We start from the raw sequence: 26,560 nt of genomic DNA, 5'->3' as shown, positions 1-26,560 counted from the left end.
CAATTACAAATCTATTCAAATTATATTCTAATTCAGTTTTAACTCCATTTCAATTCCATCCTATTCCTGTGTAATCACTGCAGTTGTACTAGTACTGACTGTTACTGGTTAACATTTCGTATTTTCTTTCCTTTGGTGGCGTCACACTGTTTCGACCAGTCATGAGTTTTGTAACCCCCCAATTTCTGAGCGATTTCAGGTTTTCGCCTCGATGAGCCGTCTAATGCTTTATCACTTATTTAATAAGCCATTAAAGCACCACTTGCTTCGGTGGAGCCTTCTACAAGAGACAGACAGAGAGATCTGTCAATGCGGTAACCTAGTCATTCGGCACACTCTGTGGAGCAGATGGTCACGTGGCCAGGGGTAGGTGTGCCGGCTCATTAGGAGAGTGTACACAAGTCGTGAGTGAGGATGAGGCGCAGCGGCGAGGGCTAGCTTTCCGAGGCATAGGGTAGTCATCTTGAGTATCCCGTTGATTCAACAACCGCACAAATTGCAGGCTACTGAAGCATTGGCGAAACAGGTTCGGCGACTTCTATAGAGTGCTGAGAGGCACAATTAAGGCTGATCGGTATCTTGATGCGTGGATATGGCAGTTAAGGCGAGCTGGTTAGTTATGCGGTACGTCATGATGCCAGAGCCCGCGAAATGTCAAGATACTCGGCCCGCTTTTTCGAAGCCTGCTTGGGAACATGAAACTTCAGGTCGGGGGACATGCAGCGTATAGGGCAATAAGTGTTGAAGCGCTCACAGTGATCCGTTTAGTATTTCTTCTATCGAAACGTAGCATAAATGCAACTGTAACAACGACGAAAACTAAAGTTTCGAAGAACCCGCGACCCGTACATCCCGACACCAGTCCGCTGTCCGCCTGCCGTGAATGTGTACCCGCCTGTCTGTGCTTATACAAGCCTTGTCACGCAGCCGCCCGACTGCGAGCTTTTTGTATGAGTTCTCATGTAGCGAAGTAAAGCTTGTGTTCAGGAGTGCGGTTGCATTTTGAGTTCGTAAAGCCCCTTCGCGATCATCCCTAGCAGTTTCGCAGTGGAGCAGAGAACGTGGTCCAGCCCATTTCATTTGCTTCAGCACTGACCTTGGCTGCAACAATGTTCATTTTACATCGCTGTGAACAAGTCTCTCAAGTTTTTTAGGTTTTTCTTTTCATAGCACTTTCTCTACTTCTCTCTCTCTCTCTACTATAGCCCTTCCTCAGCTCCACTCCTCATACCTTCTGGGCTCGTCTGGGTGCCCGGGCATGCGGACGCTCTTGGTAACGAGTACGCCCACGCGCTTGCCCAAAAGCACTGGTACCGGGCTGCCGGGGAGGACCGCAGCCCACCTATAGCATGGCCTTTCGCCTTCTCTGTCCAGTTGGACAGCGCTTCGCATCACTCGTCAGCATTACCCTCCACACCAACCATACCAGGAAGGGTGCTGTCGTGTGTCGACGCCTGCAGACAGGCATCTACCCCATTCCCCTGTTGTACTCCTGCATCCACCTCTCCCTTAACCCAGAGCTGTGCCCTCATTGCGGATAACGCCGCTCCCTCTGTCGTATGATCAGGCAACGCCAGGTCATTTTTTGCCTCATCCCAGCAGTACTTCCGGAGAGGAGCGGCTGACTGACCCCTCGTCCACTGGCCTGCAATGGCCGGATGAGCGTGCGGTAGTGGTGGCCGCGACATATAGAGCCTCGCATTAGGGGCACCACCTGGGGGACTTTATTTTTTGATCAATAAAGATGTTTTTACTACAACTATATCCGCAGGTGACGCTGCGTGCACGAAAAAAAAAAATTTCTGATGGTCTGCAGCGTTGCGACGACGAGAGCACCACTAACTACTCTTGGTGACTGCAGCCTTTCAATCGAAACAAAGCTATTTTTATCCCGACATTTCATATCATGATGACGATGAGAAAGGTGGTGATGTCATGGCCTTCCCCTTTAAAACGGACGGTCAAATTTCGGGTGTCTTAGCCACGGCATCTCTAGGAGCGACGTAAATAAAAAAATATTAAACGAACTAGCTTTAAATTCCTAAATGATTTCTTCTTGCATTTGGCGTACGCATCGGCTGCTTCCCGCTAACCGGGCAGATATATTGTTGTTATTTCGCGGCAGTTCTTCTTTCTCATCACAGCCGGCGCAATGGCGGCTCATGCGCCAAGCACCCAGGGCATGGCGCGCGGGGTGGTGCAGTGGCCGAGCCGCGGCAGCAGCGGCAGTGGTGGTGGAGGAGGAAGAGGAAGAAGGACGCGGCAGCCACCACGGCGTCCTCGGAGGAAGAGCTGCTGCGTCGTCGACGCCACCCTCGGGTGCGGGTCGACGACCACATCCTGAGGACGTCGCTGCTGTACATATGCGGTTCCTGCATGATCCTCATCATTGTCTTCCTCACGCTGCTGCCTGGTCAGTAACCGTGCCGGCTCGCTGGGCCTCCGGCTGACGCTGTTGTCGCCGAGTATAGAGCTCCTAATGCACGCGCCGTATATAAGCCAAGCTTGAAATGTGCGCGTGGTTTTAACGTTGGCGACGCTCGTAACCGAGCGTGTTTAACCTGTACGTGCTAAACCTATGTCTCCGCGTTGATCTCACCGGTAGCAACAAACCGCACTAAGACAGTTACAGCGGGATTGACGCTCTACCTGCAGTGTTTGTGAGTGCATATTGTTTTACAGAGAGTACAGCGCTGTCATCGCTGCGGCAGACCATTGTGTGTCTTTGATTACGACACTTCACCACTCGACAAAGTGCGAAATCGTGTGGGATGCGAGATATCGCCCGTCATTTGAAAAATCTCTTTTTTGTTGGACAAATACATCTTTCAATGCTGGTTTCGAATAATTGCACGAACTCTTGGCCGCTCAAAGTTCGATCACGGCTGCCAATGCTCGCAGCGTGTGGTGCTCCGTCGTTAAAGTGCCCTTTTGCTTACCACTAAACCCCAGAAATCGGAAATTGCTATGTGTCAGCGGAAATGGCATTATTCCTTGCTTTGAAACGTGTAAATAACCTCAGGAGTTAGTGCAGTAAAGAGGTGCCTAATATGATCAGCGTAGAAGAAAAGACGTGGGTAGAGTCAATGATAAGCGCTTGTGCTGCGCGAACGGATGCTAAAATGCGATAGTGTATCACATAAGATACCATTCTATTATACCTGGTACGAATGAAGATCTAAGCAGAATTAGTTGACGCAATATAACTCTAAGCCAGAAAGGAGAAACGTGCTACAGCTAACAAGTCCTTTCAGAATTAACTGCGTTGTTTCAACCATTAGACCTTCAAGGAGCAAACATTACTTCATAAGAGACCAAGCACAAAAACGCACCAGCTATGGTTATTCTCCCCACGGACTAAACATCCGTTAAAAAGGGTTAACTGGAGCTCTTAGTTGCATTTTACTCCCTTTTGGCTTACTCCATTTTACTCCATCAAGGAGGGTACGCTGCATAAAGCGTCATTTTTCATGACTTAAGAATGCGTGCTGGCTCCTCACTTTCCACGTCGTGGCGGCAGGGGCGCTGTTCAACTACCTGCGACGCGTCAACTTCCTCAAGAGCGTGGTCGCCTCGGACATCGAGCTCGAGAGCCAGGTGGCGCGTCTGGCCACGGCGCGCAGCCACTCAGGGGGGCGCACCCTGCTGGACAGCCCGGCCGTGTTCTGCCACCTGAACCTGAGCGCCTTCTCACGTCCGGGCAGCTACCGGTACACGGTGCACGATGTGCCCGCCGAGCCCTGCACGCACGTTGTGTTCCCGCTGCACGCCCTGGAAGACTGGTTCGACGACATGCTCAACTACGACGCGTACCAGCGCGCCCAGCACCCTACCCTGTATGCGGACATGGAGTACCTCAAGAGGAAGAAAGCCATGCAGGTGGCTCCCTCTACCAACACTTTCTTCCCGCTCCCTCTCCTACGTTATTCACTACTTTATAACAAGCGTAAAATGGTCGCAACTGACCGCTAGATGGCGCTACGTACCGGGGCTGACTAGTGTTCTTGTATATTTCAGGTAGCAGAGTTGCGCAAAGGTCCGCCATTATGTTCCAAGCTTAGTGGGGAAGCCGCTCCTCTTGTGGCAGGAGCCAGGATTAAAGGAACCTTGAAATGGTACACACTGAGGTCAGGAAAGGCACATGAGCGATCTATATTACAACACCCGTCATCGTACCTCAAAAATTGTTAGGCTAGCTTCGTTAACACCGGACACATCGGCGATTAAAAATGAAGCTCCTCCTCGCCCCAATCAACTCATACAAGCCGACGCGCCAGAAAAAAAGAATAAGCTAGCCGGGACTGTACCTATCCGCACCCTATTCCCTTCACTGGCCCACGCTCCCTGAGCGCGCCCGATAACGTCGGTGGGCTTGCCCAAACTGTCCACTGACGTCATCTGGGTAGGGGACGCACGGTGAGGTGTTGCCCTAATCGGTTTCGAGCTACTGCGAGCAGCGTTTTTTAAAATTATTTCTTAATTATAGTGTCCACGCAGAGCTTTTAAATTTGACCCGAATGCCCGAAAAAACCACCTTTACACATCTGCTGAACTAGAATATGGCCATCGAAACCATTTCAGGGTCCCTTTAAGGCATCGCTGGCGGTGTTCGGTACATCACTTAATTTTTCTTAGGCCGCAAGTTACCATGTATCAGAAGTAACACGTTTCTCTTGTACTGTTTAAATTCACAGCCAATGATGCAACAGTCCAGTATCATTTCGAATAAAAACACTACGCTGAAAACTCCATCATCACGTAACCAGTACGGAAATCTTCAGTTATTTGCCCAGCATTTTACTGAGCCATGGAATGAACAGGATTGCCGCGAATTTCATTTACCTTAACGCAGTACACGCTAGCTAAACAGACTTTGAGAGTAGCGTGTACCGCCACCGCTACTGAGCACCGCTCGCCGCCAGTGACAGCGCTAGTACCAGAGCGCACATGGAGATGGCGCCAGTTGCCTGTACGTGGTATCTCTGGAAAACCTGCGCATGCGATAAAACCGCTCTGCACCTGTGAAGTCGGCTGAGCCACTACGAATCAGAACATTTGTCGTTAATAGCGGCGCAGGGAAAACTTTCGCTCAACTCTGCTCCCTGCGGGAGCATAAACAGGAACCCTAGGACTTACTGTGTGTGTGGGTGTGTGCGCGTACGGAGGTGATTTATTTATTTATTTATTTATTTATTTAGTTATTTGTTTAGTTAGTTAATTAGTTAATTAGCTAATACGTTAGTTAGTTGATTCGTTATTTATTTATTTATTTATTTATTTATTTATTTATTTATTTCGCGTAGCCTCAATCTCCGAAGCATTGTAGATGGGAGTGGGTTATAAAAAGCAAAACCAGAACATAAAAGCGGCGGGTATATAGCACAAAATACAAAATAAATCGTATAGCGTGAAAGGTTAAAAAGCAAGAAAACGAATATAAATGGACTACAAAAGTAGATCGAAAAGCGAAGCAAGACATGAACAACAATAACAAGAAAACGGCAAAATGACAAAAACGCATTAATAAACATTTAGGTGACATCACAAAAATGATTGAACAATGCTTGCCTGAAAAGAGCGTAATCTGATGTCGATGCGATGTCTTCGGGAAGGTGGTTCTAGTCTTTAGGTGTGTTTGGCAAGAATGAATAATAAAATGTGTTAGTGCGGCAATTAGGAACAGGAACCTTGCGACGATGGTCGACACGTGAGGAGAAGTAGCTAGGCGACATGATTAATTCACGATGTAGAGACTCATGGTGGCAAGCAAATGCGAAAAATTTTACTGCGAAAAGACAGGCACGGCAAACCGACATTAGATCTCATTAACGTTATGCTGGCATTTCGGTTATAATTAGAAAGTAGAAATCGAATAGCATTATTCTACCCCATTTCAACAGCATGAGATAAAGTGTTTTGATTGGAATGCCAGATGGATGAAGCATATTCAAGTTTGGGTCGGATAAGGGTTTTATAAAGAAGAAGCTTTAATGACGTAGGGGCTTTACTGAAATTACGTCTTAAATATCCTAAGGTGCGATTGGCGTTGCAGTGTGAGCTTTCCAGCTTAATGTAGAAGAAATGGTTAGGCCAAGGTATTTGTATGAAGACACGGACTCAAATGGAATGTTGTTAAGTGTGTACACCGAGGTACATTAAACCTTGTCGAGAGACGCGCATTATTTTACATTTGTTAATGTTTAGTTCCATGCGCAATTTTGTACACCAAAGAGCAATGTTACTTAAATCGGACTGAAGTATTAGCATGTCATTATCATTACGAACCCCGCGATTAATGACACAGACGTCAGCGTATAATTGCATGCAAGTAGAGACGCAGCTTGGCAAGTCGTGAATGTATATTAGAAATAAAAGTGTCCCTAAAACGGAGCCTTGAGGCACGCCTGCTGTGACTTCGGTTAAGGGAGAACTACAATCGTTAATACAGACGTACTGGGAGCGATTAATCAAAAAATGTTCAAACCAATTTAGTATAGCAGGATCAGGATTCAGTACAGATTGTTTAGTCATTAATAGCATATGATGGACTTTATCAAAGGCCCTGCAAAAGTTCAGAAATATGAAGTCTGCCTGAGAATTCCGATCAAGTATGCTGTGTAACGAACGCGTGAAACGAAGGAGCTGAGTTTCGCATGAGAAGGAAGGGCGAAAGTCATGTTGAACAAATGTAAAAAAGAATTAGAGTTCAAAAAGCGATAGGTATGGAAATATAATGTATGCTCCAATAATTTACACGGAATACTGGTCAGCGATATGGGTCGATAATTTAAAAGGGATGATTTGCTACCTGATTTATGAAGAGGAACCACCTTCCCGAAATTTCCAGTCCTTCGGCAAAATCCCTTGGTCGAGTGACTGCTGGAATGGTTATGCAAGAAATACAGATGGATACATTTTGGTTTGTTTCAAGAACTTTGAATTGATGCCGTCAATGCCACATGAGGAAGAAATTTTTAATAAATCAATTAATTTTACCATTCCAGCAGGATCAATGACAATGGGAGGCATCGGAGAAAAAATACACTGTAAATTAGTTTCAAGCGTACTTTCAGTCGATAAGAAAAAGTTCTCGGAAAACACATGGTTCAATGTAGAGGCGCACTCAGATGACGACAGGGGTTCTCCGTCATCATTGTTAAACGAAATTGCACTATTGTCGCGTGAATCAACAATATTCCAAAGTTCTCGGACTATTTTTTAACATTGAATGAAGAGTGTTATTAAAGAAAAAGACTTTAGCGTCACACACCGCTTTGAGGTAATATACTTCAGCCGTCCAGTACACTTCCCAGCGATCGGCACTGTTCAAACGCTTTGCGGAACAGAAAAGTCGTTTTTTTTCGCTGCAAAGGCGTCTCAGTGTGTTAGTGTACCATGGAGCATTTGAGTAAGATCGGATATGTTTTAATGGTACATGTGCATTCATGAGTTCCTTTATTTTATTGCAAAAGAGATCCCAGTTTTCTTGGACACTTCGCTGTTCGAAATCTGCAAGCTACTAGTCCCAATAAATGGCCAGCTTAGAGTTTATAGTATCAAAATTTCCTTTTTTTGTAATCGCGCATTGGTTTCACTACCGAACTACCACGTTGGAGTGAAATGGTGAGGTCGAATTGAAGCAGTGAGTGATCACTCAAGCTAGGTATGTAGGTGATATGAGACAAAATCCGAGTGCGTACAAAGTATTAAATCCAGCGTATTACCTGACTGCGTATTATACATCGTGGAACACGTTACAACTTCTGTTAGATTAAAAGCTGAACATAAATCTAAGAACTCTTGTCACTGTGAAGACTTAGATTTGCGACAGGGATAAGGACCAGACCAGACGATATTAGGAAAGTTAAAATCCCCGAGGAGAACAATAGGAGCTGAGGGATAACGAGAAACCACCGAATTGATGGCGTCATAAAGATTGTCAACAAAAGCAGCTGGAGCGTTCGGGAGACAATAGCAACAACCAAGGGTTATTCACATGTTTTTGACGGTGAAAGAGACCCATCATCATCATCATCATAATCATAATCATAATCATAATCATCATCATCATCATCATAATCATAATCACCATCATTATAATCATAATCATAATCATAATCATATTCATAATCATATTCATATTCATATTCATATTCATAATCATAATCATAATCATAATCATCATCATCATCATCATCATCATCAGCCTTACTACACCCACTGCAGGGCAAAGGCCTCTCTCATGTCTCTTCAATTAACCCTGTTCTTTGCCAGCTGCATCCATCCTTTGCATGAAAACTTCTTAAACTCATCCGCCCACCTAACCTTCTGTCGCCCACAGCTACGCTTACTTTATCTTGGAATCCACTCCGTTACCCTCAAGGACCAGCGGTTATCTTGCCTTCGCATTACGTGCCCTGCCCAAGCCAAAGCAAGAAAGAGACCCAGACTAGTTCTAAATCGCAGATAGTGAAGACTGGAAAAGGGGGAATTTCGTTTGATACGGCTATCAGTGTGCCACCACCGCCATGTCGAGTCTCTCGGTCGCCGCGGTATACACTGTATTTCTGTGGTCCCTGGAAAAGATGTTGTTTATGATGACGACTATCATGATGACAACGTCGACGACGACGATGATGATGACGATGATGATGATTTGTAAGGCCAGGAAAAAAGAGCGGTGCACTGAGGGACTGCAGGCGGTGTGGAACCTCGTGCCCATCCGCACGGCTGGTCGCAGGTGCTGGTGTACGCGGACGCCGAAGTCGGTGAAAACGGGAAGCGCCATATGCTGGACTGGATCGGTGGCGACGTAAGCAGCGACACGCTGAGCATGGCGTTCGCGCGCAACTTGGTCAAGTGGCTGCTCTCCAACCAGCTGCACGGCCTCGTGGTCGAGGGCATGTTCCCCGTGCCGGAACCAGATCGCGCCACCATGATCCGCCTGCTCAAGAAACTGCACACGCTCTTCAAGCAGGTACTCTCAAGCAGGCTCTTCAAGCAGTTATTATTGAAACACAACTGGAAAGTATTTGCCGCATTTTACGCCATTTCCAAGGTGGCGTAGCATTCGGGCGTGTTTGAAATTTACGCCCCTGTGGTGGTGTCTTGTCAGCTTAAGCCGTTCCTCTCACGATGGCCTGCCAACGTTGTTTTTATGTTGCCTTCACTAATAGACGTGTAGAAGTGCAGAATGTATTCATGTGTTTTATATGTGCAAAAGGCAACACTTTGAGAGAGAAGGTGTGCATCGACACACGAAACGCCAGACGCAGCTAGAACAGAAGTGCATTATTCAGCAGTGACAGTCATCATTATTCGTCTTTTTCTTTTCTGTTTCTTCTTCCAGTTCATGCAATTCTCAAAAAAAAAAATCATCTAGCCAGCATGAATCTCTATCATCCTGCCTTGTTTCCGTGATGCCTCGAGCGCCCCAGGGCTAATACTGCCATGGCCGGGGTGTTGTAAGAGAACGACCGGTGCTGTTTTGGGACATTAGACCCTGCATACCACAACTTACTTTTTCGGACGCCTACAATTTATCAACCCAATGTTAAAAGCGCGTTGTTGCCTTGGGTATAGAAAAATTTGCCGCTCTCCTGCCCCTAAAAAGGGTGCAAGTCTTCATTTCTTCACTTACACCTGCGCTGCCGTATTCGCGTGTGCGCAGGCAAACCTGATCCTAGTGGCGGTTGTGGAACAAGACTCTGGTCTGACACATCAGCAGTCGTTCGGCAAACGACTCAGGCCCTTTGTCGACTACCTCGTCATCCGGAACAGGAAGCAACACGAGGCGCTCTTCGGACAGGTGCTGGTCGATCTCCCTACCGATGTCCTCCCCACCGCCGACCCTCCTCTCAAAGTAGCGCGCCAGGCCATCCTGTCGGGGTTGCCACCGCGCCAGCTGCTACTCTCGGTGGAGATGGACGCGGCCACCCTACGCGTCGAGGATAATAAGACGCTGCCGGGTCTCGAGGGGCCGCTCACTGGCAAGCCGGGGCTGCTGGCGTACTTCGAAGTGTGCGCGATGCTCAAGGTGAGGAGAAGCATGCGAGGGAGGCCGATTTTCGTTCAGCGATTTCATTCTACACGCCGCGGTGGCTCAGTGGTTAGGGCGCTCGGCTACTGATCCGGAGTTCCCGGGTTTGAACCCGACCGCGGCGGCTACGTTTTTATGGAGGAAAAACGCTAAGGCGCCCGTGTACTGTGCGATGTTTGTGCACGTTTAAGATCCCCAGGTGGTCGAAATTATTCCGGAGCCCTCCACTACGGCACCTCTTTCTTCATTTCTTCTTTCACTCTCTCCTTTATCCCTTCCCTTACGGCGCAGTTCAGGTGTCCGCCGATATATGAGACAGATACTGCACCATTTCCTTTCCCCAGAAAACCAATTATTATTATGATTTCATTCATCGAGATCTTAAATCCTCACCCATTCTCCTGAAAAACACAGCATGTATTTCATACGTTCGACCGGTCCTGGAGTATGCGTGTTCTGTTTGGGACCCTCACCAGAAAACTTTGATTGATCAAATCGATAGAATACAGAATATAAGCAGCTAGGTTCGTCGTAGGCCGGTACAAGCGAGGTGAGAGCTGCACTAAAATGAAAACGAAGTTGGAATGGGAAGCGCTCTCCTCGCGCCGAAGAAAATTGTGCCTGAAGTTACTATTTCGAATTTACAACATGACCGGAATTAACAAAGACACTTATTTTCAACATCCACACTACATATCTGAAATAAGTGATCATAAATTTAAAATTCGAGATTACCGTACTAGACCGAACCTTTACGCTAATTCATTTTTGCACGAACTGTGACAAAGTAGAATCGACTGTCCTATAACCAAGTGTGCTGGACTAATGAAGGTCTGTTTTTTTCCAAGTTGTAACCTCCCCCCCCCCCCCCCCCCCCCGCTTATACGCCTTTGGAAAGACGGGATATATCTGAATAAATAAAGAACAAAGCAAACCATATCTTCCAGTAGGGTACACGTTTGCGCAATAGAAAGTTTGTGAGCATAGCGTGACTGGCGGCTGACGCGGGATAGAGTTTATTGGAGGTAACAGGGGATGTACAAAATTTCGCAAGTGCGCTTTTTCACATAACTATGCTGCCAAAGACAAGATGGTCGACTTCGCTATAAAAAAACAAAAACAGCGATAGGTACAGGGCAGGCGCTAAGGGTGTGGATAGAATGTAAGAAACGTATTTTGGAAGAAACAAACAAAAAACTAGTCCTCCTTGCTTTGTTTCAGCTGTAACCCATGGTCAGCCATCTGATGTTGGGCAACATTGTTATGCGAGAAAGCGCACTTGCAGAATTTTGAATATCCCCTATTGAAAAAGGCTTTTGTTTCGCAGTAGGCGCAGGTGCTGCTGCTGCTGACGATTATAATGACGACGAGTACGACCTTTGCTGTTGCCTTTATACATCAGGCCGCTGGGTGTCTCCTGCTGCAAAAAGAACTTGCTGCAAAAAAAAAAAAAACTGAAGACGCGTTCATTTTATGTGAGGGTAGTTTCAGCGTCAGCTATACGTTTAAGCAACATGCGGAGAACAAATGTGAAACTTTGAAGTCGGAGTATACTAAATGAATTACATGAGCCATCTAAATACAACAGGCCACGTGACAAGTAGTCACGTGATTGATTAATGTAAGGACGACTCATGTGACCGATAGCAGTCGGACATATGTCCCTGCCTAGTGATGACTTCATTTCCTGCGGACGACAACCACGAGATCTCTGGGAGGAGGGGAATGGGCTTGGTTGTAACTGCTGGGCCTTTGAAACTACCGTACAGATATCGCTGTTAACGGTCAGTAAGGGAATCGCAGGAAGTTTTCGGTTACGATACAAGAAGACGGCACCGTCTTGCTTAAAGTCACTCACACACCTATTTCTCTAAACAAAAATTAAACAAACGATCTGATAATGGCCGCATTCACAACAAGTAACGGAATGAAGTCGAGTTGCTACTGCTACATCTCTGAACATGAGCGCACGGCAAATCTGGGCTTCATTGGAGCCATGCAGTTTGTGGAAGCTATAGAGGGGACACTTAAGTTAAGCCTTAAGGGTATGACCCGATAGCTTTGATGGGTTAACGCCCATATATACGCAATTGGTTATTATCGGATTTACATTCATGGATCAATGGGAGTCCTCATAGCCCTCCAGGCTCAGTGGTGCAGCGGTTAAGCGAAGCGATGGCCCTGCGACGGCATGTACAGCTATCGGCAGGGCTTGTGCGAGTCAGGTAGCTCCTTCTGGGAAACTTCTCGTGATCAATCATTAATTTAACTTCCACCTGTCACGTCATTAATTTAACTTCCACCTGTCACGGGGGTCAGTTTCCTCACAATCCGGTGGGCAGGTAATGATAAACCTACAAGGTCATATGACCAAGGTTGACCGCCTAAGTTGCTTCTCCTGAGATTTTTTTTCGCTTACAGCGCCGACGCCGCCGCCGGATTATCTGCACAACGGGAGCCTCCCCTTACAAAAATGCCTTTAGACAGTCCATAGACTGGCCTTAGACTTTTATCTACATAGTCTACAGACTTTCTATAGACAATTTTTATAGACTAGTATATAGGAAATACAAGCCTTATAGACTGTCTATAAATAATCTAGAGATTTATAGCCTTACACTTTTAGTAGAGTTGTCTATAGACTTTCAAAGACAAATAAAATATCTAGGAAGGCAATAGAGTCTATAAGAATCCTCTAGACAGTCTATATACCGTTCTTATAAGGATTAACGCTTTCGGGCTAATAACTACTAATTTTTGGCAACAATTACTGGCCACCGTACAGGCGCAAACCACTCAACTGTTGTAAGATGCAAATAGCCCGCAATAGTGGCTTAGTAGTCTGAGCATCGGCCTCTCATGTGGGAGGTGCGGGGTTCGATACGGAGTGCCGCCTGGTTCCCAGCGGTGAACCAATAATTGCTTTCTCCTGTTCTGACGCTCGGCTTATTTAGGGTGAAATGCTTGCGAAATGGGTCCTTTGCCCCACCTTGAGTAGAAAAACATTGAGCCATGGCGCTCTTTGGCCACAGATACCTTGTGCCATAAAAACCTATAATAATCATCATCATGCTCAGCAAATGGTTTCATGAAATTGCACGCTTTTCACCTAACGCCAGCTCCAGATGTCGGAGCCCACCCGCTTTTAGCAGAATGCAACGTGAAATCGCAGAGCTATCATCGCGGTCGTTGTACAAGTCCCAACGTCAGCTGCCGCAGTAATTGTTAGAATTTTTTTTTTGCGGCTCAATGTGTCAATCCTTGCTTGTGGCGCGGCGTCCAGAACAGCGTCTGGAGCGAGGTGAACTCGACTGAGCTGGACAACCCGGTGGTCGTCAAGGACGACGAAGGCGTCAGCTACGAGAATGCGGACAGCGTGAGGCAAAAGGCTGCCTTCGTCCGTAACCACTATCTGGGCGGAATCATGCTCTGGGACGTCACAAGCGATGACTACCGAGGCGTTTGCGGCGAAGTCAACTCGCTCACCAAGACTGCTGGAGCCGTGATAGGTGGCGCCTAAATGCGGGAAGAGATAGCTTCTGCACAGAACGCGACGACATTGCTTAGAGATCTTAGCTTTGCGATAGTCGGTTTGTGAAAGCCATGTTTGCTTTGCAGCATTTGCTGCGATTCTGTCGGTACGCTGTAACACGGCAGAGGCCTGTACGTGTTATACATTCAGTGGGTTCCTGTGGCTTCAGAAAACATCCTGCAGCATGGAACAGTTGTGTATTTAACGACAGAAGCTCTCAATGACATCAGCAAAAGCGCCACCGACACCACTGCATTCAAGGTTTTGGGCATCACGAGGAGCTGTTTTTGTCAAAATTAGAATACTGCGCCGGCTTTAAGATTTGTTGCAACTCACAAGTGTTGAATTTGTTTTTAGTGTTCCCACCTCCGAATGCCTCTAGCAAAATGTTTAGAGAGGGCGCCGCTCTTTCACAGTGCATACCACTCCTGTACACCGGTCTTGTTATTTTGGGCTTGAAAAAAATCGCTTCATTAACGGTCATTAGAAACAACTGAAAGTTGTCAAGGCAAATTGTGAGAAATGTGGTCACAAAATGAACTTTTTTCTTTCTCCCCCAATTTACCGAGTGAATTCAGCTACGTCTGCGCCGTCCGACCAGGCAGTCAGCTGCCGACGCCCACTGACTTCGTATCTGAAACCAAACACGTCACGTGGGGAGGTTGCGCTGCCTGCCAAGTTGCGACAGCCTCGTTCACCATGCACCGCCATCTGGTGACGATCCTGTATAGCGTCGAAAATAATCATTGAAAAGTAATCCTAGAATGACGTATACAGACCCGCGTTCACTTTGGTAGCGCTCGTTTCCGAATTCGAAGTCGGTGAACGTGATGGGAGACCTATTTTCTTCCGAGGAGGGCAGCAGTGTCACAGGACGCCAACACCGGAGCGCCTCAGCGTCAGCACTCTGAAGCCTATCTTTAGTGGTTTACCAGCAGCTGAAACAGAAAGCCCCCGAAAGCACAGGTGCGCGACGCAGTGCCAATAGGTGACAGCCTTTCAAGCTGGCTTCACCTTGCGATGGACCTTAGTGCCAAAAAGCTGTATTAAACGCTTGTGGCAACAAAAATTTAATGTGTCTCTTGCTGAAGACTTTTGGGGGCAGCAGCCGAATTCGCTAAACAATGCCGTAGGTGACCGCCTTTCAAGCCGGCTTTGCCTCAATATAACCCTTATAACGGGGAAGCAGAACCTCAATTCTTGATTTTACAATGTTTGTTTTGCCTTTGGGGGCAAGCAGCTGAACGTGGAGAAACAATAGAAGTACATAACGAATTTGTTAGCTGGCTTTGATTCATTATGACCCTTAAACCGCAGAAGCAGAATCTGAAATCTTGAAGTAATAGAGTAATAACTACTGGGCCTTGCCGGAACCTTTTAGGGCAAGTAATGTGCGAAGCATTACTCGACATTTGATGACAGCCTTGCAAGCTGGCTTTACCTCGGTATGACCATTAAAGAAGAGAAGCAGTCTGAAATTGTGAAGTAACAGAACAATAACAATTTGCTCTTGTTGTAGATGTTCTGTGGGAACCAGCTGGATCTAAAGAAAGAAACAGATGCTCTGTTCATACGGCGTAACTTAAGAATTTTTTTCTACGTTTTTTAAGCAACAAAAATTGGAGGAGTCACTTGAGCTCCGCCTTAAGGATATGACGCGATAGCTTTAATAGATTAATGCCCATATATGCAGAGTTGGTCGTTTTCTACTTACTATTAAGCATTCATGGATCCCTGGGAGTCCTCATACCACTTCTATTGCAGTGTTGCAGCGGTTAAGGGATGCGCCAATGCTGTGCTATGGCAGTTGCTGCCACCGGTGGGACTTGCATAACCCAGGTTGCTCGTCCCGAGCAACATACCTCTCACGACCAATCATTACCTTGACCGCCACGGTGTGCAGTTACTTCACAATATAATGGGCAGGTTATGATGACGCCAGAATATCACGTGACCTAAGTGGCCCACCTGCCTTCTGGGTTGCTTTTCTGGGGATTTTTTATGGATAATTCTCTCACGGTCAACGACGAAGACGACTATAAATCTGCGACACGAGCTCCTTAACGCAATCGCGTAGGAATTAACCGAATCTATGTCTCAACAGTGTCAGGTCACGTTTACGTTTACACGTGTATAATTTAAAAAAAAAGACAATGCATTTATTGCGAGCGGGATTCGGTTAGCAATCGCCTCGCCCAATTTCAGCCTAACTCTAAGCATATCTCAACCAGTGTCGTGCTCACTTTACATGCAAATCTCAAATCCCCTTCACCCCTGCTCCTCTCCAAGCGCCAGCTGTCTGAAGCATCCCTTCCTCAGACGCCTCGGCGCTTCCGCGCTCTCGCGCCGTGGATTAATGTCTAGCGGAGGACACCGTCAAGTGCGTTAACATTACGCCCCGCTAGCCAGGGCTACGAGCGACTCTCCATCTATCCAGCAACCTCCATCCGACACAGAAGCTCCTTCCCTCGCGAGTGCCCTCGGCAGAACCTCGTCCTCCGTGACTCAGTCTAGGAGTACAGTGACTGTTTCGTTATGCTTGCCTGCCCGCCCGTCCGCCTGCCCGAGCCTCGTGTCGCGAACGTCGTTGTCTTCGCCGTTGTCAGCCGCAACGCGACATGCGCAATCTGTTCACGGGTGGGCGGATGTGTGTGTGTGCTCTCGGAGCGGCTGCCAGAAACAGCGGAGCGTCGTAAGGCGCGGGCGTGTGAGAAATTAATTACCCTACGCCCCTTGTTCGGGCTCGCGCCGCGCCAAGTCCGGATAACGACGCCGCCGTGTTCCGACAGAAAACTTCGCTGCTCCGCCGCCGCCGACGAACATGTACGAAACGGAGGAGGTCCCGCCGCTTTGCAAAGGCCTCTTCTTCAGCCGCACAAAGACGGCGGTAGCGGGACCCCTGCATGCATGCTCGGGTTGGGTATGCTCAGTGCGGGACCGACTAGCGCTCTCCTGTTTTCCTAAACCGCTCGCCTTTTTGGGTGACATGCGGCGGACAAAGCCGGTTCGGTGTTGGGCAGTCGCGGAGACAATGGAGCCGGTTAATAGTAATGCAGTACACGCAGTATACACAGCCCCGGTTTTTCGCTGAAGCCGCTTGCGACACAGACTGGGCCCAGAGCTCGCTCAGGTTTGCAGAAATATTGAAACAAGTGTCCCTTCGCGTCCATGAAAGTGCGCTTTCACAAAGCGGTCTACGTATAACAAAGCAGCGATGGTTTCGAGAGGTTCTCGTCTGTGCGACGCGACTTTTGATAGGAGACAAAAGGAATTGCTGGCGGGAACAATGAATCGCGATGTAGCCTTCGCTGCCACGTGCTCATCGGTAATTTGCTAAATCCCAGTAAACATATTGCAGTAAAACTGAAGCGGAAGCAGCTGTTGGCAGTGGTAAGCATGAAACTGTTTAATTTTTATCTCTCTCTCTCTCTGCAACAAAACTATACCAACTTCTCGGGTGCTTGAAACATGTTATCTGCCAATAAAGTCAACTAATGCCGGGGCCCGGGAACCAGTCATGCGGAAATACGAAAAAAAGAACCAGTTTAGTCACCGCGAAACAAAAAATGTGCCTGCCTGTGTCCATTAAAATGCCTACGACGATCACGTACTCGTTTTCAACTTTTCAACAGGCTCTCAAACTAGCCTTCGGCTTATCGTCTTCATCACCACCATATACAATGTTAATTATGTACGTGGTTAACATAGCACTGTAACGTTACTGTGTAATACCTCGTGCGTCACGTGAGGTACCGAACGTTACAAATGTCTTTAGTTTAATAGATGCGATTTACATACGCGAAAATAGAATCAAACCCTCGGAGTATTACGCACACCAGATTTTCCAACGCTCTTCTCAAAGGAAGCGTCAAGCGCTAAGGGTGCAGAAGGCCTACTGTAACGTTTCTCACTGCATAACCTAACGATTCCGGCGAAGCAGCTTAATATTTCGAACAGGCATACTTAAACATATGCATGTAATGAAATTATTTTAATTTTTTTTTGTTTTGTTGCATGTGCCTGAGAATTTTTATTTTAATAATTTGGCCAGCGTTACATTTCTGCTGTCTCTGGGGCAATTGACGATTAACTGCTGGAAGTCCTAAACTTTTATTCGGCATTTAATTCTCAAGGTATCACGTGGTTAATAGCGCATGGATTGAAAGACTGAAATTTCGCGCCTCATAGATGTCCATAGGGCACGAGAAAGAACGCTAGGCTTCCTGTTTATATTCAAGAAAATGTTACTGCCATGGATTCGTTTATTTTTTTAAAACTCAAACTCACGTACCCCTTTTAGGTGGACTTGTATCCCAACCAGCCTTCCGTTCATTGCACAGAGTCCAGTCACATGAGAAGACTAATTCTCTGAGTGATCTGTGTAGAAAGAAGCGAGTGTGTTGCCGAAGGCGTGCGAGGGAAAACCTTACCGTATCGAGAAACACTTTCCTAATTCTCGGTCAGTTCCTTGCACAAATGAAAAGAAAGAGAAAAAAAGAGAAAGTGGCGGCTCAAGCGGATGCGCAGGCCACTTCGTAGCTCGCGCCCGTCTTAGCGAGAAACCAAGCGGGGTTCACTGGCAACCACTCATTCCCCTCCAGCAGTGCTTCTACCACTCATTCTACGCTCCCGTTACTCTTTCCTCCCCTCTCTCTATCTATTCCCCCCCCCTCCCTGGAGCCGGTGGAGTGTATATCCAATTGCGCCACATCTCACTTGGCCGCGAAGACAAAGTGGGCAAATCGGAAGCCCGCGATTGGCCGCTAATCACCTGGAACAAATTTCCCCACGCCCTGCCTTCGGGCTTCTCCGCACATAGCAACGCCACTGCATGGATGCACTGCGGGAAAGCGTTCTCTGGAAAGCTTCTGCGGCCTCGTTTTTTTTTTCTTCTTCTTCCTGTTAGGCACATACACTCCTCCTCCTTCTGCCGATCGTACTTTTCGTTTCGCCTCCTCCAGGCTTGAGTTTCTCAGACCCCGCATTAGACAGACCGCCGCTACCGCCACATTGCCATGCAATCAGGGCACGGTTGTGGGAAAAGGGGGAGAGAAACCCGCCACTCTCTTCCCTCTCTTCTTCCACCACTGCTGCTTATTCGCCTCAGCGACGAGACGCAGAATGCAAGTAAATCACGGACCGATGTAGAAACGGGGGCGGCCTGCCTCATCACGGTGCTTGCGCGCTCGCTCTCCTAGGCCTACTCGCAGGAAACTGCGGGACTGCTTCCAGCGCCGCAGCAAAGGCCCAGCTCCCGCTGCCGAATTCACCACCACACGCGGCGGAATCGCCAAGAGTGCGGCACAGGCTGCAACGGTGGCGAAAGGAGACGAACGGGGTTCGGGGGGGGGGGGGGGGGGGGGGGGGCGAGGCGCCGCTACTTCCTGCTCCACGCGCTCTCGAGCCATTCCTTTTGGTTAATCTAATCTGGCGCTTTTTCGGCCACTTCTGTTCCACCTCTGCATCGTACTTCTTCTCGTCTGGGGTAGAGGTTGGGTGGGCCTCTCTCCGCCCCCCCCCTCCCTCTTCCGAAACGGCGGTAATCGAAATTAGTGGCATCCTCGGCGCACTTCTTTGGTCTTCTTTGTATCTTCTTTCGCTCTGACCTGCCTAGCCACTTGTCTTTTTCTAGGAAGTTGGCTATCTTTCTCTTACATCTTCCTGCACTTCACTGGGTAGGCGCCCTTACGTTGGCACTTATTTTTACCTGCTGGCCTTCAGTGGTTGCTTCTTTTTTTCTTCAAGTGAGGTGGACGACAATAAAGTAATCACGCACTGCATGATAGCTCGAAGGGGTACTGAGCACAATGTGGAAAGCACGGACACATACATGTTACGTACGCCGCATGCGTGCTTCATAGAGCTCGTTTACTCACTGTTTACCGCAAACGTCGTCGTTCTTCTGTCTACGAAGCTCGAACATATTTACAGCGAGAGCTGTATGGGCGTCGCTCTGCGAGATCGTGTCGTAGTCGTCGCCGTCCGCTCACGTTGCACGCGGCACTGATCCACACGCTATAACTGCTTATTGCATCCTGATACTCCAACGCCATACCGCATCGCTGTACAAGCAAAATTGCAGCAGCGACAGTGATTAACCCCACCAAGCAAGAACTGGCTTCAGGGAGAAGGACTGAAGTACAAAAACATCTTCTACCCGCTAGCGCTTCGTCATTTCCATGGCATTCCGCGTGAGGTGTCTTGCCAGCAATGTAGACCCTACGGAAGTCAAGTCCGTGCTGGCGGGCTGTCACGCTGGGAAAAATGCGCACTGATTTTGGTAGCAGCGCCTAGAATAAATAATTGCCACTGCTGAAAACGTTACGCTGTGGCGTAAATGGTCCACCAAAATGGATTCCTTTCATCAGCAAAGGCACGGCCACACAATTCTTCTCTATTGGCGGACGTGCAAGAGATGTAGTATCAGCGTCACATGAAACACCAACAATTTGATGTGAAGACCTAAGATGAGAAAGGCTTAGTACTGACGCAGTTGATTTCCACTTCGAATGTGCAAGGAGCACCTTTCAGAAGTGTTAATGGAGCCCGCCTGCATTTCCTCTGAAGCAGGTACTTCTTTTGTGTTTTTGTGTTGGCGTTTCAACTGTCCTGATTGTGTTTGATATGATGGCCGACATTCTCCATTCTTATTTTTTAAAACAATGTGTGAAGCTATAACTAATGGCCCTGATTGTGTTTTATATTATTCCGTGGTATCTCCATCCTTTTTTTCGATAACAATGAGCTATAAATAATTCTCGTACTTTGTTTTTCTATGTAATAGATGCAGAAAAGGTTACCAGCTAAATATGTAGAACATCACACTTGAAAACTAGGGTTGCGGCGGTAAACTCCCTGGTCGACCAGCAGCTCCGGTTGTTTTTCAACCTAATGAACGATCGAAAGTTGTGTTTAAACGAAGAACCTTTTCGAGAACTCTGCCAGAACTTCGGACAGTTTAGCTAAATCCCGACTGAACTCAGCTATGAGCTCGTTAGGCTTTACGTTGCATGCATTTAGTCTCTTCGTCGAGAGGAAGACATCGTTACTCTACTGTGATAAACGCTGATTTTCTTAATAAACGGGATATTGGGAACGTGCGATTTTGACGAAACCAAGGTTGTTTACAAACGTGTTCTGAATGCCTGCGATCCGGATGGCCGCATTAGCTCATTGTCGTCATATAAATTAAGTCGGGCTGATCCACGGAATAAATCTGGGTTTAAGTCTCTTCGACATGGGCTACGCGACACCTTCGGAAATGTTCTACACAGCCACGCACTCAGAACCCGCTGATGGGACTGCTTAAGTAGCTGTAGATAAAATTGGGCTTCGAATTTCTGGGCTTTCCTTACAAATTCAGAAGTTCCCTCGCCACGTCTTACTTCAAGAATGATTGCTCAGGCTATTGAAACTAGTAGTGCAAACAAAAAAATGTTTAAGAGGAAGGAAATGGCCCTGTAACAATCAACTCTTGGCGGACACCTGAACAGCGCGTTGATGAAACATATGAAAGAGCTTCATTTTAAACCCGCCATACAGGTAGGTCTGTCTTATCTGCGATACCCAAGGTCTCGGTCTTTAACTGCTGCAGCGGGATCGGATCCCGGCGACGGTGATCGAATTTAGATGAAAGCGAAACGTAAGGACGCCCGTCTGCTGTGCGATGTCAGTGCATATTAAATAACTTCACATATTTCAAGTGAATCCGAAGCCCTCCACTACAGCCCGTTTTATATCCCATGTACAGGTATTGCACGTTATATCTCGCATACCACATAATAAAAGCATGCTTGATGAACAACTGCAAAGATTTTCGAAAAGTCCGAGAACACCCGCATACCCTCACGTACCTTTGCACTCCATGGGACAACACCCTTGAACCTGCGCACCTTTAAAGGGTGCATAACGGTTCTGGCGTGCTTAGCGCGCCTTTTCCCCCACAAAAAAAAAGAAAAATTAGGAGTGTGGTAAGGGTGCCCCACCTAAGTGTCACGCCCCTAGGCGTAAGGTTTTTCTTAGTGCGTAGGTCAAGCCCTTTTATTACAGGTACAAATGTGACTGAGTGATTGATATTGATGTTATTTAGTGAGGATGACGATCATAACTATGAGATTTTGACAGAAAAGGTTTCAGATGCAAGAAGACTGCCGCTACAAACACAACGACGAGCTTTCACCTATGGACACGGGGCCGGACGCGCAATAACGCATGCAATCAAGTTGAGCTGCTGATCGATCGGACTTTTTAAACTAGCTTAAGAGGATAACCACTCTATAGGCTGCAAGCAACACTTCGGAAAATTCGCTCGTTATCTTACGCGTGAAACGCTATGTTAGTCACGCCCAAGAAATTAATCGCTTTATCGTGACAAACCCGCTCTCTGCGTTGGCTGAAGCAATTTTCTCCGCACACGGTGAAATGGCGACGGGGGCACTGACGCACGCAAGAAAAAGAACTTTAGTCACCTCGAATAAGCGCCCGTGATGCGTGCGTGTAAACCAAAAACGCGATTATATCGAGATGCTTAAGAAATCAATCAAGGGCGAAGGGAATCCCTCGCATCTCGAGCTGTAGCAAAGCTTCAGCATGATATAACTCGCTCCAGTTCTGGTTTGAGAGTGCCTCGCTTTGTGGACGCATGTGTCTAACACTGTATGCAATCACTTCCTCATCGGTGCAAGTTTCGGAAAACTCCACTCCCGCCTCGTTAAGGCTACAGTTCTATGGCACCAGACTGGGCCCCTCATCTACTGCAGAGGGTGCATCGCAATCGCGAAGAACAGATCCCCACTCACGGCTACTCCTGTGACTGGTTCTTTGTAAAACTAGGCACGGGTCGCAATGCAGGGCATGAGATGAGAAAAATAAATCGACAATGACCTCTAGGGGAAAACTGTAAACAAACTGTAAATACATAAAAAAGAACTAACAAGAAGCAGCGAAAGAGGCCTTGCCGAATATCCTCGGCGCGCTATTGGCATTCGTCCCAACGCACCTAACCACAGCAATGACTCGGGTATAAACACCTGGTTTATGATTAGTTCCTTATTGGTACTTCGGCGATCGGCCTCGAACAGGCGCCCCCTGCAGCTCGCACACAGAATCGCTTTACCAAGTACACGTGTAGTGTATACAAAATCGCTCCAGAATATACACAAGCGCAGTCACCGAACGCGGCGTAGTCGCCCGGGCACAATCCAGGCTGAGATGGCTGCACTGCAGGGGGCCTCCGACCGACAGGCTTTGCAAAGTGGCGTACACTGAACTCGTCTCGTATACATTTGCGAAAAAAAAAATTATAAAGAAGGAAGCAAAAGCGAAGTGCGTGGCCACCGTCAACGAGCCCCGTTTGTAGTCGACGCTGCCAGCGGCATTCGCCGGAGTCCCCTCTTCTTACAAGAAGGGTAGGAGCCTACATATACACACACGCGTGTATCCGTGGACTCTCGGAGGAGGAAGGCGTATATATGTGGTGCTTTCGTTGCGGCTAGCCGAAAGAGAAGCGGGCAGGTTGGAAAAGCGACACGTTGTGGAGCGCGGCGGCGTGTTTCGCTATGGCCGGGGCAGTCTGGTCACGTCGCGAGTCGGTGGCAATACCGGCGGCGAGGTTCGGGCCCGATAGGAGTCGGCCCTGGACCCTTAGGATCAGCTCCACTGGGAGCAAGGTGTTCCTTGCGGGGCGCGCATTTGCAGTTTTCCAGCTCTTCGCGTTCCTTTATTTTTTTTCTTTTTCCCGCGTTTAGTACGCCACCAACTCTTTCGTTCCTCCTATCATTTCCTCTCTTTCCCGCGCATTCAATTCTATTACATTTTACTTCTTATTATGCTTTGCTGTTTCTGTTCCGGTCGTCGACCCTCGTATTCTTGGCGTCCCTTTTGCACATTGTAGACGTTTCTGGCTCAGCGTTCCTTCATCGTTTGAGGTTTTCCTTTTTCTTCTCTCCATCGTTTACAGAGCATGCCACGCTTTTGTCGGTCCCTCGGGCGGCAGTGACGTACTTACCCCTGAGCTAAATCAAACGATATACGGTGTGCGCGCACGTCTTTCTCTCTCCCCCCCCCCCCCCCCCCCCCCCTGCACCCCGGCCCTGCCTTTCCCTTCTTTCAAAACCTTCCTCGCGGCGTAGGAAAGATGTCAGTGCTTTTACAAGCATGCCGCGATTTTATATACTCTTCCCGGTCCTTCGAGTCCTCACTTTGTTGCTGATTCACTAGGGTTTCCGTGCTGTGAGTTTTCACGGCACAGTCCTGCACTGAGTGACCTAGATACTGGGCTTGCAGAGTACTTTTCATTTTATTTCTGAGAACCTGAAAGAACGGCAACAATACGAATCTGCAGGTCTTGATGTGTATCCTGATGGGCTTGTGTTTTCTATTTTTGCGAGTTGGTATCTAGCTGAATGAAGACTAACATTAACAGAAATTCCAACCGATTGTCTTCTTCCCACACTATTTTTCTTTAATTTACCGGGGTAGCAGTTTGGGCTAGCTAGAGACGCATGTTTGGAGGCTCACAGCGCGAGGGAAACGGCGGTCAAAAACGAGACACAGATGTTCTTTGGCGGATGTCGTCACTGAACTTCGTCACTTCAGTCTATTGGAAATTCAAAGTCGCTGTAGTACAATAAGCCAGCCTACAAAAAAAAAACCTTCTAAAGTTCAATTCTTCTCTTTTATTTGGTCCCACATGCAGATACAGTCTTTAGCGTACTAAATATATACGACCTTGTAAAGATTTTTTTTTTTTTGGGGGGGGGGGGGCTTTTAAAGCTCTGATGCACTGCTATGAGCACAGAGACACTTACAACCAATCTAGAAAATACTTTATCGAAGAAAGCTTGTTCGCAGATAATTCCCGACAAAGTTATAAACGACTTCGCGGAGCCATCATGCCCGCTCAGTGGCGGCGATAGTAGCCCCCCCCCCCCCCCCCCCCCAACCTTCTAACGCTTCATTCAAAACAAATCAAATTACCGGCTCGCATTTAATGGCTGCAGTACCTCCTCACACTGCGCGATGAACTGTTTGTATAAGTGGTACTGCATGAACACATATATTCATGGAGCGAGGCAAGCATCCTGCATAATGCCAATGAACATTGCAAAAAAAAAAGGGAGGGGGAAACTGAAAGTTCATTCACCTCTCAAACATTCGTCCAAACACGAGTCGAGGGGCTCTGATTAAGTCCAGTTCGCGTTTTTTGCTTTTTATTTTTTTCCCACTACATTCAATTAAGGCGGCGCTTGCCGTGACGCGGCTATTTCCTGCGGCTCCAAAAGCGCGCACGCGCAACTCCAATCTTGAAGTGACTCACTGATGGGCACCTTCTCTTTTATATTTACTGCTTTTTGACAGCCTCTCATGCATTTGCACGCAGTCTTTCCTCGCTTCGATTTCAAGCGCTGTTTACACGTTGCCCGCTCGCCGCGCGGCCGCATTCACACAAATGTCTGCAAACGCGGGTGCGCACGCAAACCAGCAATAAAGTTCCACATGGTGCGAAACGCGAACCGGTTGTCTCTCTTCAACCTTTTTTTCCCCACGCGCCTTTCTTTCCGACGGCTGCTCGCCGCCGCCGACCCTAAACACAATATCTTTTCCCACTTTGTAACCGAGTTTTGTACCGCTGAAATCGAAAGAACAAAAGCTCGCCGAGGACAGAAGAATCTCACCGAGCGGAAACGGAGAAAAAGAATTAGATAAATCGCGAAAGCGACAGCAGCTACGCAGCAACAAATGAATAGGGAATCGGGAAATGGGAGGCGATCGGGAACGCTCATCAGGGCACTCCTTTGTGTGTGCGTTTATATATATAAACCGGGCTCTTCTTTGTCCCTTAACATTTATTACGCTTCCTACTTTCCGCCCCTCCTTCTGTTCCCGAACCCGTTCTTCCCGCTGCCCTTTCCTCCCTATTTTCTCCTCGCTCTTCCCCAATCTCCCTTACCGCCCTTCAAGCAGCTCCCTATATAAACTTTCGGCGCGCCCATTTGTCGGCGCCGCCACACCTCACCGCGGCGAGAGCGGCCGGCAAGCAGTATTTTACGCCGATCTCCCGCACCTCTCCCCCTTTCTTCTTCCACCTCAATCCCGATCCGACCTCCCCTTTTTTTCTCTCCGTCCCGAAAGCACGCGTCGAGAGCGGCGAATAAGTGAAGCGCGAAAACGATCCGCTGCCTGGCTGGCTGCGGGAACATCCTGGGCCGCGCCTCGGCAAAAACAGCCGCCGAACTGCGACCGACCGACAGACCGACCGGCCCGACCCGGCAACTCCGAATCGAGCGCTCGCCAGAGCTGAAACCAGGCCAAAACACACACACACACACGTGCACAAAATTTCATTTCTTGCTTCTTCCCTCCCTTCGAGCTGCTTTGTTGTCTTCGAATCAAAGCGAAATGCTATAGGAAAAGCCTCGACGGATGTCTCTCTAGCTGCGTGTCCTTTTTTTTCTCTCTCTGTCTCTCACCTCTCTGCGAGCGACGCTGAACTAAAAAAAAGGTAACGGTGGCATCACTGGATTGCACGCTACTCAGCAGCTGCATCCGTCGTACCTCTGCTCCTCAGCGACCCCAGTCTGCGTCGGCGCCCTTTTCCCTTCATTCCCTTTGTCCCTTATTCTGCTTTCGCTCCTCTCATATTTTTTTCTCTCGATTTGTTTAAAACCTTATTCACAACTATCACTCCTGCAGTACACGTTTCGCCCTCGCCTAGTCTCCAGCTTTTTTTTCCCTTCCCCTTTCCATTCCTTTTCTTCGGTTCCCAAACTTGTGCCCTTTATTTCCCCCGCCACTCTTTTCCCGAAATCCTCGAATTACCTTTCCACCCCCCCTCCCCCTCCAGTGCTGACTTACAGAGCCTCTTTCATTTTTACTTTTTTTTCATCATTTCAAGCTCAGTGCGCTCACCTTCCGATTGGGAGCGTGTAATAAGTTTTGTTTCGAGTTAAATGAGAAAACAGAAGTGCGAGGAGGAAGATGGAATAGAG

General features: G+C 47.8%; 2 protein-coding genes across 2 annotated transcripts in view; one reads left to right on the top strand and one right to left on the bottom strand.

The window, feature by feature from the left end:
- The window catches only part of LOC144098744 (calcium-activated chloride channel regulator 2-like), a 573,215-nt gene that overhangs the window by 508,685 nt on the left and 37,970 nt on the right, over positions 1-26,560 (bottom strand). The window lies entirely within an intron of this gene.
- On the top strand, positions 620-14,292 carry LOC144097634 (oviduct-specific glycoprotein-like). The gene is made up of 6 exons (XM_077630288.1): positions 620-624; positions 2,145-2,413; positions 3,521-3,879; positions 8,741-8,977; positions 9,671-10,036; positions 13,323-14,292. The coding sequence occupies exons 1-6, from the start codon at positions 620-622 to the stop codon at positions 13,557-13,559; spliced, it is 1,473 nt and encodes a 490-aa protein (XP_077486414.1). The 3' UTR covers positions 13,560-14,292.

The sequence above is a fragment of the Amblyomma americanum genome, chromosome 7 (genome assembly GCF_052857255.1).
Source record: "Amblyomma americanum isolate KBUSLIRL-KWMA chromosome 7, ASM5285725v1, whole genome shotgun sequence".
Taxonomy (NCBI): domain Eukaryota; kingdom Metazoa; phylum Arthropoda; class Arachnida; order Ixodida; family Ixodidae; genus Amblyomma; species Amblyomma americanum.
Note: the sequence above shows the minus strand (reverse complement) of the source record. Positions and strands in the feature narration are given on the sequence as shown.

What these genes read in the sequence shown, in the direction of transcription:
- LOC144097634 (XM_077630288.1), top strand. An exon ending in TGCACACGCTCTTCAAGCAG is followed by an intron (nt 8,978 to 9,670) that starts GTACTCTCAAGC and finishes GCGTGTGCGCAG; the next exon opens with GCAAACCTGATCCTAGTGGC. An exon ending in AAGTGTGCGCGATGCTCAAG is followed by an intron (nt 10,037 to 13,322) that starts GTGAGGAGAAGC and finishes CGCGGCGTCCAG; the next exon opens with AACAGCGTCTGGAGCGAGGT.